Source organism: Ylistrum balloti, unplaced genomic scaffold (genome assembly GCF_031769215.1).
Source record: "Ylistrum balloti isolate Yb309-2 unplaced genomic scaffold, AGI_CSIRO_Ybal_v1 Utg371148, whole genome shotgun sequence".
NCBI lineage: Eukaryota > Metazoa > Mollusca > Bivalvia > Pectinida > Pectinidae > Ylistrum > Ylistrum balloti.
Window position 1 is genome coordinate 159,662 of NW_026782629.1, and position 13,525 is coordinate 173,186.

At 33.1% G+C, this 13,525-nt stretch overlaps 1 protein-coding gene across 1 annotated transcript; it reads right to left on the bottom strand.

Annotated features, from left to right (window-relative positions):
• Positions 1 to 1,751: 1,751 nt before the first annotated feature.
• On the bottom strand, positions 1,752 to 10,522 carry LOC132561129 (glycine cleavage system H protein, mitochondrial-like). Its single transcript, XM_060225860.1, has 5 exons — positions 10,391 to 10,522; positions 6,650 to 6,729; positions 6,087 to 6,150; positions 5,164 to 5,295; positions 1,752 to 4,088 (listed from the first exon to the last, which is right to left on the bottom strand). Exons 1-5 carry the CDS (start codon positions 10,515 to 10,517, stop codon positions 3,994 to 3,996), a joined length of 498 nt encoding a protein of 165 aa, XP_060081843.1. The 5' UTR covers positions 10,518 to 10,522; the 3' UTR covers positions 1,752 to 3,993.
• Between the last annotated feature and the right edge of the window lie 3,003 nt (positions 10,523 to 13,525).

The following is a 13,525-nucleotide window of genomic DNA, read 5'->3' on the forward strand; positions in this document are numbered from 1 at the left end:
AATTCCAATATTTCTTTATCATTTAAAAATATCCTAAAATTACATTTTAATGGCACTATTCAAAATTTCACTTGAGGAGTATATCGGTATGAAAAGTATGATAGGTCAGGATTTTTATAGGACTACAATGTAAATGATTTCTATAACAATGTAAGTTTAGCGTAGTATGGCTATTTGTACTGGTAAATATCAACTGGTGTAGCTGTTTTTGAAGGCCCTGGACTGGTGCTGGGTAAATAACCTGTATATATATACATATAATTGATTTTAAGTGGAACACTTACCATTATTTACTAATTACCAATTTATTACCACCAAGTGCTTTGTAATACACTCAACCGTATGCAGACATTTTTAGCTCACATGGCCCGAAGGGTCACGTAAGCTACGCTATACTGCAGCCTCCGTCGTCCGTCCGTCAACTGTTTACTGAAAATCGCTGCTTATCATCAACGACTTAGACGATTTTGACCAAATTTTGTCAGAAGCATCCTTTTAGAAAAGATAAAAAGTTTTGTATAAATATTGGGTTTCAACCCCAAGGGGCCTGAGAGACGGGACCAAGAAGGGGAAATTTCGAAATCCTACACCTCCTGTTGGAATGATTGGATTCTGCCAAGTTGTTTTGTATAAACGATGGGTCTCGAGACCCCCTGTGGTTTGAGAGGAGGCTCCCGATATGGGGAAAAAGAGTAAATTCTTTATATCCATACTCCTCTTGCAGGAATGTTCGGATTTTGTCCAAATTTAGACTAAAGCATTCTTAACTTAAGGGGAATAAATTTTGTATAAATGGTAGGTCTTGGCCCCCTGGGGCTGGAGGAGTGGGCCCAATAACGGGAAAAGAGCAAATTCTTTAAAATCCTACTCCAGTAAGAATGATTGGATTTTGTCCAAATTTGGTCTAAAGCATTCATATGTATGTAGGAATCAATTTGCAATTGCGTGGCCCACGGGGAGAAATAGAGCAAACCCTACTCCGCCTGTAGGAATGTTTGGAGTTTGCCAAAATTTGTATGAAGTCTCGTTGGGTAAAAGGAAATCAGTTTTGGATAAATGGTCATTCTTGTCCCCTGTGACAAACGTTGCGAGGCTCTATGGGGTAAATAAAGCAAAACCCTTTATAATCCTGCTTCTGTAGGAGTGCCAGGATTCTATCCAAATTAATATCTGAAGCATTCTTGGATGAAGGAGACTTTTTATACGCAGTTTTGATGATCCTATGATGGCAGGAAGGTGGGACCAAGAAAGAAATCGATATATACATAATAATTCTTTTTCCTTTACATTGGATGAAGCAATTTTAGTCAAAGCCAGGTGTGCGATACAGGCCGTATGGACCTCTTGTATTTACTTCAATTTTATATTTTCTTTAAAAAATGTGTTGTTGAGTCATTCCACCTTTTTCTTAATTGTTGTAGTATTTGTAATTTTAGATCAATAAAGATACTTTATTCTTTTAATATAATCTGTTGCTCCTTATTTCATGAGACACATCTAAACGTGTACAGATTATCTCGGCCGCTTACATCTGTAACTATTAACTGAGAATGATACAATAAAAACTTATAGTCAATAGTCCTTCAAAAACTTCTTCTATGAGCATAATGGGTCATCCTACATTTCAATTTAACTTAAACCTATTCATGCACTTCAGACTTAACTAAATGTCTACCAATGTTAGGAATTCCTGCATTACACAGGTTTCGGTTTTAACAAGTTACCTAATGTTTGTCAACAACAAAAAATGATTATGTATTCAAATAAGGTTTTATTACACATGAAATCTCTGAAAGACATAATGGACAATTTGGACACACAGTACCTTCATACATCCTTCGTTTGTAACCAAGGTATTGGTTATCAGCAAATCAGTGGGAAGATTATATTATTTCTTCAATTCAACAGTAAATGCTAACTATAGCATGCAAACATATGAACAAATGCAACAATCAACAGTTAAAATGCTAACTTCATTACCCTCTCTTTCATGAAATATATCTTTTAGATTCCAAACAGGGTTTAACCCTATCTCAGCAGAAATTGTACATATACTTCAGCTAAACTTCAATAACACAAGCAGGAGACAGTTTTCTAAATCTTGTGATTTAAAGCCAAGACTATGGTGACCTCACAATGTCACAGTCCAATATATGCATTCATCTTGTGTATAGCTTTGGTATCATATTCCAATATCTTTAAAAAAAAAAACTTTCTACAAGTACATCTGTTACCTCAGTTTCATACAGAAAAAACAAGTCCATATCTTGATGTAATATTACATCGGAATTCTACTATGATAAATACGGAGACTGAAAAGTGAGATGATAAGGAATGCAGATGGATGACCGTGGCCTCCACAAGCAGTAAGTTATCAGAATTTGGTTCACTTGTTACAAATTCTCTAGAACCAGTTTTCCTCCAACACAGCTTCTATGTCAACAATAGTGATAAAGAATCCCAAAAGATAAACAACTTTTACATCATGGACTCTTTTCTTTAAAGAGGCAAGATTAAACACTATTAATTTTATTAAAGTTCTGAATCAACTTTTCATGTCTGATCTGGAGATCAAACCTCCATGGCCTTGGTAAGTTTAAGGTTTCCATAGGTTCTTCAGAATGTTATCATACATCTATCTTTATCATTGTACGGGTGGCAACTAACATACAGAAATAAAATTTACAGTTTTTAGATTTGCTTGTCAAACATGTACCAATAAACTCTGAATTCTTTGTGTCTCTTTCTATTGTGTACTAACCTACATATAAACATGTATGAACACCACTGACAAATGAAGGGAATTATGTATGTCACAAAGGTAGGAATTGACCATTCATTTCAAACTCAATGTTCCAGAGATAAGCATTAGGAACCAAGATAAGTGGCCAGCATTTAAGGTTTAACATGTTAATAAAATGATTAGACCCTAGTCACAAAAAATGTTCTAATGCTTAAGTTAAGCTCTAATAGGCTAAAGGCAGGTGATTGATGTTAATTTCAAATATGTACAGCATTTTTTATGTGAATTATTTCAATCCAGTTCACATGACCTGATATTGTGATTTCTACAAATAGATAAGGTTTTAGTTATTGTTTTTTACTGAAGAAGACTTCTGAGATTCAACATTTAAGCAAAGAAATATTCTTATCTTTAGTGTACTTCCTGAGATTCAAACAACTGCATCAAAGAGTGTAATATCTACATTTCCTGAGTATTTGTGGATATACATGTAGATGTTTTCAAATCTGATCATAAAGTTTTTATATGAACCATTGTCTTTTCTAGTTAATATTTTAAGTAAAATTCTCACCTGATATCTTTTCAAATGCTAGAAGTAAGACAAAATGCAATTTTTTTTTTACTTTCTTACAGTCACTATTTAGAAAATTACTATGTATATATAATTACATACAAATATGTTAAATCTGAACAAATTCTTGGCAGATTGTGATTTCAGGTCAAATGACTGCATTTATTCAAACATGTCTTAATTTGATTTAAAAATTTCAGTTATTTGTTTCAATCACAACCCTCCCAATATATTCCAAGAAGTAAGAAAGAACATATTTTTCTTATGAAAATAAGCAGATAGCCCCAGAAAACTATTTGCACTGCTTAATTTTCATGTTTACATATCAAACCAGAGAAATATTATTCAATTACACAACTGCAAGTTTCCAGAAATTAGCCTGACCATATTATTTGAATTATAAATGATTTCAGATCTGTAGAACAAAATCAAATAAATTTGATAGGGATAATTCTGATATATTTATAAATACATGTGTTGATTACATAACAGATTCTGTTTCATGTGGATGTTTCTTATTCTTTAAAGTTAAAATTTACTTAGAATAATTATTCTGAAAGCACTCATTCCTTCACAGTTCATACACAACAAAAATCCTGCATAAAATGACAACAGTAAAATCTAACACCCGGGGAAATAGCTATACAGTGGGAGGCAGATCAACAATCATTTGTCACACTCATTCTAGTGTCTTTAAGAAGGTGTTATAATCCTCTTCAGACATCAATCCCTCTAGCTCTGAACTGTTTGTTAACTCCAGTTTGAACAGCCAACCTGTAAGTAGAAAGAACTGATAATATATATGAGTCAGAATTTGGAGTCATAAAATATATCTTACTTCCATTCCTTTTTAGTAGATCTTCAAAACATTAATAAAAGTAATTGAAAATTCCTCAGTCAAGGATATAACTTCCGAAATATTTTAAATAATAATTTGTAATATTATAAAATGTTTACATCACAATTCCTATTTTAACTCGTTATTGAAAGTTATTCACGAGGACGTGACGATGGACACTAAACCCCATCAACCAATCAATTATACTTTAGCAAAAACTGGTCAAATTACAGCCCAACGTTTTGACAGTGGTTGATCTTCAACTGCCAATTCAGTAAAAATGGTCAAATATTCAATGATTTGTAATATTGGATTTGTCTCCCAATAAATTCTGTCATTTCAAACAACATTTTCAATGGTTGGCCAACATATTCATCTAATGTCTTGGTCGTATCTTTAACTTGCCACACCAATACATTGGTAATCTTTAGCATCATTGTTGTGCAAATGTACATTGAACAGTCGAAAACCGATCTGATATATGCACCTCAAACATGATGTTGTAAAATATCTATAACATACTCGTAATAAGAGATAAATTTCTGTAGTTTTAATGCTCTGGACGTAACATTATGACACATGTTACCGGGGATGCACAAGTGCTGAATGACTGAATTTCTTTCAAACAGAGGTTTTCACTATGTTCGCCATAATCAGGACACAAACCACTTCCACAAGGATATACACAACCACAAGGCGATGATAATACACAAGTTAAGGATGTACTCCACTGATGTCTTGACCAGAAGTAAGACAAAATTCAATCTGAAATTAATTTGTTAAATTTTCAAGTCCTAGCTGTAGCTTTTCTAAAGCAGGCTATGTTTAGTTATTCAGAGGTTGATAAATTTTGAAAGCCATTGCCCTTTATCCCAATATTTTGCTGACCCAACTTTTTTTCATTTTTTTGAAAGCCGTCATCAAATTATGACATTTCTACCATGTAATTTTTGGATACGTAATTGACAGGAAGTCTTACTGTATCGGTCATTTCCATACTGTTTGGCTTACCTTCATTGTAGCATGACTTGTTAACAAGGGTTGGATCGTCCTCTACTGCTTGATTACTAGAGACCACAACACCAGATACAGGTGTGTAGATCTCGCTAGCCGCCTTCACACTCTCCAATACACCTATCTCATCTGGTAAATATAAATTAAGACATATTGTATGTAAGTATCATAAGAAAAATCCAAATTCTTACAATGTTTTTTTCAATTTTTTGTACCTAGAAATATTATTTTAGCAAATCATTTATACCCTTTTCTTGACTTTGTAATCTAATCCTCTAAGCACAAATATATGGGTTTTTTCAATCTTGTCAGTGCAATGTTGTTTTTCTCGGGTCTAACGTATCTAAATTATTTGAATCTGTTGATATATTAAGCAAGCAAAATATGTGTTGCATAACATATGACATATACATAAGAATATATTCTTTCTGTACTTTAAATTAAGCATTTAGCTAAGCATAAAATTTAGCACAGAATTAATATACATCTTGTACATATGTATAAGCAAAAGTGAAAGCAATAGATACATTTAAACAATTTTAATTAATATAAAAAATCATCAAATCTACATACACACAATGTGTTTCAAATATGAAATAATAGTAGTAATAAATGTAAAACTGATGGAGAATGGACAGTTTCCAGAGCTATGCAAGAGTTATCTCCCTTCCTCCGCATCTTCATAATATAAACGCATATATATACATAAAAGAAATGCCAGACATTGAATGATAATTAATTAAGTTATGTAATTAATACATAATCTGGAGTTTGGTGGGACGGTTTCTCTTAATCTTATAGCTGCCCTGTGCTACATGTAGCTGAACTTGCATAAATTGGGAAACATCTTGTAGGGAAACAGCTTGTTTTAGGTTGTAAAATACAGAAAAGTTACAAGTTATATTAATGTTAAAGATTACCATCTTTCTCCAATTCTGTACCCTCTTCGGGAAGCTGTGCAAAAACTACTTCTCCTAATTTATCCTGAAAATAGAAGATATTGTTGAAAATTGGAAGGGATATGTGACTATGTGACAAGATAAGATGTGACTAGATTGCACAGACATTGTTACACACCAATGTTTACACAATATACCCCACACATAAATTGAAAAATCATTGAACTTAGTTATAACCAGATATTATACACTGTCAGATGGAAGTTCAATGATATTATAAAACTTTTAATGAAAAATAACCAACAAATTTACGAAGGGCTACCCAGATATTTGCAAAGCTGCATTAAAAATCTGTATTGAAAAAGGTTGGAATAAAAAAATGTAGCACACAGATTCAAAACTTCAAGGGACAGTTACCACTACATATATCATTTGTGCAGCTCCATTGATATGAACTCTCAAGTGTTAGAAAAGTTGTCTAGTTTTCTGCTGAAACTGATTCCAGTACTGCCGTATTTGTAGTGGATGGTTGAGATGTGGGGGATTATATTACAAGGATTAAGCTTACAGTGTATTATAATTACCTGGGCATAGTCCGATATTCCAACCGTTCCAACATTGTTATTTACTGTTACCCATTCATGCTTGTCAGAGAAAAGTTTGTCTGAAAAGAAAAGCAATAAAAAATGGGACTGTATTTATGATACGAAAAGTATTTGTACACATGTAGGCACATCAACATTTCATTCTGCCATGGAAAGTATTTGTACACATGTAGGCACATCAACATTTCATTCTGACATGGAAAGTACTTGTACACATGTAGGCACATCAACATTTCATTCTGACATGGAAAGTATTTGTACACATGTAGGCACATCAACATTTCATTCTGCCATGGAAAGTATTTGTACACATGTAGGCACTTCAACATTTCATTCTGCCATGGAAAGTATTTGTACACATGTAGGCACATCAACATTTCATTCTGACATGGAAAGTATTTCTACACATGTAAGCACATCAACATTTCACCAGGTAAAATAACCAGAGAGACAATAAACAATATCATTACATATATAGTTCTACGGAAAGTATTGTTGATTACAACTTGTGCATACACACTGAAGATTTCACTGAATTACAGTGTTTTGTAAATATATATATTATGTATTCTGTGATATATGTATATAGGCAGTATTACTATGATACCTGTGTATCAGAAAAAAGTCCAACAGTTCCATTGGTCATCTGAAATAATGTACTGCAGTAAATACCTCAAGAATGAGTCATCTTTTATTGAATATCTGACTATTCAGTTTAAACTCTGTTACAAATGTATATATACACACATACTGATATTTTACATAAATTTGTTGAAAAATATATATACAAGAACATGTACTACTATAATTGCCATGAACAAATAGGAAAAATAATTTTCAACTGGGACTTCTCCGATCATTACTGAATTATCATATTATCTTAATTTTATCTTTTTTCTTCATTTTTTCCTTCCTTCCTCTATCATGATAAGAACATGGAACCTGGTCAATAAGGTACACGTATATAGGAAAATGTACTGATTTTTCAAGTACTTCTTTAGAAATAGTGATAGTGATTAGTACCCAAGTCAAAAATGCACAACAAGGCATCATGGGGATTACAAAAGGTATGAATTATAAGGATAACACATCTGGTTGTACTCTAGAAATAATGAGGAAGACATAGCTATAACAAGAGGCACATAGGGCCAGTATCACTCATCTGGTTATGTTTGCTGGAATTGATTTATCTTCAGAAAGGGAAAAGTATTTAAAACATTTGTATCTATTTCCCTGTAATAGACTCGACCCTCCTCCAAAACGTGGTTATATCATTTTTAAAAAATTAAGTTCTTTTCTCCAAGGATGTCTTCACTTCAAACATCAGAAGGATTTTAAGGAGTTTGCTGTCTTTCATCTATTAGGCCCCATCCCTCCAGCCCCAGTGGGCCACAGCCCACTGTTCATATAAAATTGATTACTTTCAACCAAGCATGTCTCAGACTAAATTGGGACAGAATCCAGGCATTCCTACAAAAGGAGAATGATTTTTAAAATTTTCTCTATTTCCCCTTTTGGGTCCAATCTTTCCTTCCCTACAGGACTAAGATCCACCATTTATTCACAGGGTTTTCCATAATTTTGTTAGTAGTAGGCTGTGTAGTGAAAGTAGGAAGCTGGCCTGCCGTGTACGTGTAGTCGTGTACAGAACATTATTACAGAACTGGATTGGTGTAGGTGGCCAAATGATCAAAGTAGCCAGGTCAAATTGGCCGGCGACCGGCTCTTATGGAAAACCCTGTATTCGTAATTGATTCCTTTTCTGACAAGCATGCTTCAAGCCAAATTTGGAGATAAAGTTTTTTAAAGGATTTCTATATATATATATATATGTACTTTCCCTATTGGGATCCACCCTTCCCATCCCCGGGGACCAAGACTATACAAGATTAATTCCTCTTCACCCAAGAATGCTTCAGACCAGATCTATTTGGAAATATTCATTTATTCCTACAAGATAAGAATGACTTTTTAAGAATTTGCAAAATTTCCCAGTATTTTGGGCTGGAATGCAGAAAGGGAAAAGTATTTAAAACATTTGTATCTAGGCCCCTCCAAAACGTGGTTATATCATTTTTAAAAAATTAAGTTCTTTTCTCCAAGGATGTCTTCACTTCAAACATCAGAAGGATTTTAAATTTTTATACATCACTCAATTGAATATGCTACTATAAAAGTACCACAATCCTAGACCTAAGTTTATTGGTTATTGAAAACAAGAAACTAAAAGCTCTAAAAATTGTATTTGTCAGATGTCTTGGTGGCATAGTTGACAGTGACATTTGGTAAATAGGGTAAACAATTTCATAGTGTTCAGTTGCTAAGGTAATTCTCATGAATGTAACTTTGGAACTGTTGGGTAGATTTTTCAAGCAGATCATCACAGATTTGAAATTCACTTTCCCCAGTTTTTAGGACCCAAAAATAAAAATTTCAGCTGGTTTCTTGATCTTGGAAAAACTTTTTTTTTTGCGGTGAATATTGTAAAAAATAATGCGCACATACTCCTTCTTTTTCATCATGAAAACTATCCTGGAAAATTTCTCTATCAAAACTTAAAGTCTTAAAAACGTCAATACTAGACGACGGTAAAATGAAAGATTTCTGTCATTTTGGAACATTTTCATTTTCTGGTTGCTATGCAGTTTAATTAAGCTTGTTAAATCAAATGAAAATTTAGCATTTTCACATGTTTTATTTTCTTATATCCAAGTATCATACCCATACTTAGTAATAAACCTTTCCAATAATCACCATCAGAAAAAAAGTTTGTTCAATGTTTGGTGAAAAATACCAAGAACTGGTATTTCTTGAACTTTATTTTCACGTAAATTTGTTCTTGTAGGGTTCTTGATCATGAACAGCATAAAGAAACAATCTTAAAGAAATCACTAACTACTTTACAAATATTTTATCAATAAAAAAAAATACAAAATAATATATATACAGTTTGTACTTATATTTTTTCATTATTTATGTTTTTTGACAGATTTTTATATTTACACTTAAAATGCTCATATTACACATATCTGTAAAAACTCCCAGTCAAAAATTGAAACAAAATACCACAGAAATGATTTTAATCCTACATTTGAAAATTTACATGTCTCCCATGCAATTATCAGGAATTTTTTGAGTGGGTAGTCTCGTTCCTTCTTGCCATTGTGGCTTAATTTTCATTATCTATATAAAGAGCTCTCTTTCCTGCAACATAAAACGTACAACCCCATTGCAAGGCTCCTTAACGCACGAAGCCCTTTGGCATATGATCTTGAACGTGGGTCAAGGTTATTCATTTGAACAAATTTAGTGTCCCTTCACCCCAATTAAATATACATATATAAATGTTCAAGGGTCTACTGGTCAATTCCCTGTTCTTGTGAAAATAAAATAATAATTTGTTAACCTACTTTTCTAACGAAAAATACAAAACTATTGATTTAAGTAGACATGTATAGTCGGTAGCACTCTATACTAGTTGAACAATGCTAAAAAAATAGGTGACAGTTGTTAAAAACGTGAAGTCAACCGTGAAAACCTATGCACAGTACATATAACCGCATTGATAGGAAGATTGTCGCATGTGAAAAGTAGGCCCTATTCTCTACTATAAATAACCTTAATAGTACATCTGCACAAGGTTATCACGCTCACAGTCATAACAACGTTGCGAACAGTTATGAAAAGTGAACTTTGCGACAGTTTTAAGCAATTACTAACCTGATAATAGTCTGTTAGCCGTGCTGATCAGTCTTACATTTGAACGACATATGCGTATATTGCTAGATAACAATTTTTGCAGATAAACCTGCTGGTGTATCGCACGCCTCAACACTCGAGCAGCCATCTTTGAAAATACGCTAGGTCGAAGTGAAAACTCATATGTCGTTTCCGGAACCGGACCAAGATACCCGGCCTTGACTAAAAATAACTAAAATCCTTATCAAATGTTCTCAGTTTCAAAGAGCAAAATTATATAGGAAATAATATTTTTAAAGAAATTCTGCTATTCGTCCCGTTTATGTAAGTATCTAATTTAAATAAAAGTTCAATAAGAGTTCAATAAGAGTTCAATTTTTGAACTTTCTTTTTAAACATGCCATGGATTTATAGTATGTTTACATGGGACGTAACTACAAAATGCATTATGCCTTACGATCTACTTTTTACGTTTGTTATGTTTGTGTTATAAATCGACACGAAAACCGTTCACACTAATTGAAACTTGAATGAAATATTAAGCTACTGGATTAGAATATTCGAAGTCCGTGATTGAGCTAGTGTTTTATAAAACGCATTTGAGTTTAATTCCTGTTTGATACACAATTATCTAGAAAGTGAAAGGGAGTCTTTTATCTTAACAAGAATTGTTCCATGAGGGAAACCACACTGTACTCACAAGAATAATGTTATTTACTGGTATGTCTCAAATAAATACCATTCCCCTAATGACTTGGAGTCTAGTAAGTAGGGGACGGTTCGATTAAAAGACAGAAATTAATGGGTTTATATATATACATATATATATATATATATGTGTTATTAAGCTAGATATCTACGTGCACCTAATTAACACACACGAACTTGATGATATTGTACAGTAAATATTATATATATATATACCTCTCTGTGACTACAAAACACTGCTCATACAGAACATTACTGAGTTCACGTTGTCTGTATTCATAATAACACAATCGGTATTATATATCTACCTGTATGTATAGAGCGTGGCGACCATTGATTAAATTGTTGTGCCCTATCTACGCCATACACAGGCACTTGAGGGTAGTATATCAATTAACACGGGTTATGTAGTTAGGCAAATAACGGGCAGTCAGTTATTAAAATAGGAACCCGTTTTATAAATAAATAATAAAAAAAAATAATAAATAGATATACATAAATAAATACAATTCAGAGCCCACGACGTTTCAACCGAGAGTAGATATCAAATCTATATATCGTTCTGGTATCTCTACTAACTTGTGTATGTACTGTACTCGATGAGGCTGATTGGTAGGCCCCTGTGATATGTTTTATTCCCGTGCACAAATACTGGTGTGTCAATATGACAAGGATTAAACAAATTAACCATATCGATTAATGACAATTATAAACTTAACATATTTGAATTTTGGCAGAAGAAGAGCTGACATGTATGTAAGTATGTTTATAAGTATTATTGAAACAAAAGACCATGTTTTTTATCATATAAATCGTGATTTGAACGAGTTGAAGAATCTTAGACAGTCAGTTGTATACTTCTTTCAAACAAATCATGAATCAGCTATTTAATTACTTACATCTTATTAATATACATCAAATATTGTTCATACGCTATCTAAGTGCAGGATTAAAGTATCAGTGTAAACCATCGTGCATTTGAAAACAATGGTTATGTAATTTCATTAACATGTATTCGTAAAACAGACGAATCCGTACCGTATGATACCATATTGGTAAACGATATTTGACGTGACTTTATCACTGGGTTGTATCGTTCATAGTCATACACGGTATATACCTTGTACATACTTTGTACATCAACCCTAGTTTATTATATAAACGTCCATATCTTCACGAATCAGTATAACATGTTGAACTAGAGAAATGACACTTCGGAAAGCACCCTGCAAGGGGAGGTAATTTTGATTAAGAATTCGGCTGCTTACATACGGAATCAAACCTGTGAATTAAATAGCGATTATAACTATTTGTGTGTGTTGTGTAATGGATGGCCTCTACCTTGTGATTGTTTTCATCTTTTATATCTTCCTACTATATGGTGACTACGTTCAATATAAATTAGCTTTGAGTAATTTTATTCAGGCAAAATGTTTTTATTTAGAAATAGAATGTGGACATAAATGTGAGTGTTTATGAACTTTCTTGATTAATTTTGATCATCATGAGTCATAAAATCATAAAAACGTATTTTTTAGTAAAAATGTAAAATGTGATATCGACATTTAACCTTGACTGGTAGTGAACTTTTCAATAGTCAACTTTGATTCATAAAGTTAAAAAAAATTGCCAATATTTCACAGATGTTACATTTCAGACAGAGTCTGTGTCCTGTATACATGTAAGTCAAATTTAACATTCAGGAAATTACAATTGATAGTCTTTAAACTGTTGGCATTGAGATTCAGGAATCAGAATGCAACTATATATATGTCTTTTTGACATACATGTCGGCACCCTAAAGACATTTGGATGTTTGAATGAAACCATGGACACATTAGAAATTCTTACATCTGTGTATCTACGTAACCATGGTAAATACTAATCGAAATATACCGCTTGGCAAGAAAAAAATTCTCTTTAGCACGATCGGTTGAGCGTTAGACTAGTACGCCAGAGGTTACGGGTTCGAATCCTAGCGAAGACATTGAAATAGATAATGACCTCTGTTATATATTGTCGCCCATATAGGGACTCGGAAATAACTATTGACTTAGCCATGCCACACCAGCATCGCTGTAACCCTTGGAAACTCGAGGACGAGTTATTTCCTGGAGTTGGAGTATGTAACCCTGGTAAAATACTAGCCGCAATATACCGTTCGGCTTGCTCGATCGGTTGAGAGTTAGACAAGTCAGTCAGGAGTACAGGGATCGAATCCTTGCGGAGGCACCGGAATGAATAATGACTATCACATTTAAAAAAAAGAGGATCTTGATAAATGAGGGCTTTAAAGTAAAAAATAATGGTCCACGTTACCGGAAACAATATGGCATACGTAAACGTTCAAAGTAATTGTATAGACCCGCAATATATGTTCTGTCCTGTATGTTCAGGGAATCCAATGTCGTAGATGAGAGTGAAAACTCTTCAGATCACATTCCAGTG

Excerpts from the sequence above, each read along its gene's own strand:
- LOC132561129 (XM_060225860.1), bottom strand. The coding sequence starts at position 10,517 with ATGGCTGCTCGAGTGTTGAGGCGTGCGATACACCAGCAGGTTTATCTG. Across the intron at positions 6,730-10,390 it reads GGCTAACAGACTATTATCAG|ACAAACTTTTCTCTGACAAG; the intron begins GTTAGTAATTGC and ends TTTTCTTTTCAG. Across the intron at positions 5,296-6,086 it reads TACAGAATTGGAGAAAGATG|ATGAGATAGGTGTATTGGAG; the intron begins GTAATCTTTAAC and ends TATATTTACCAG.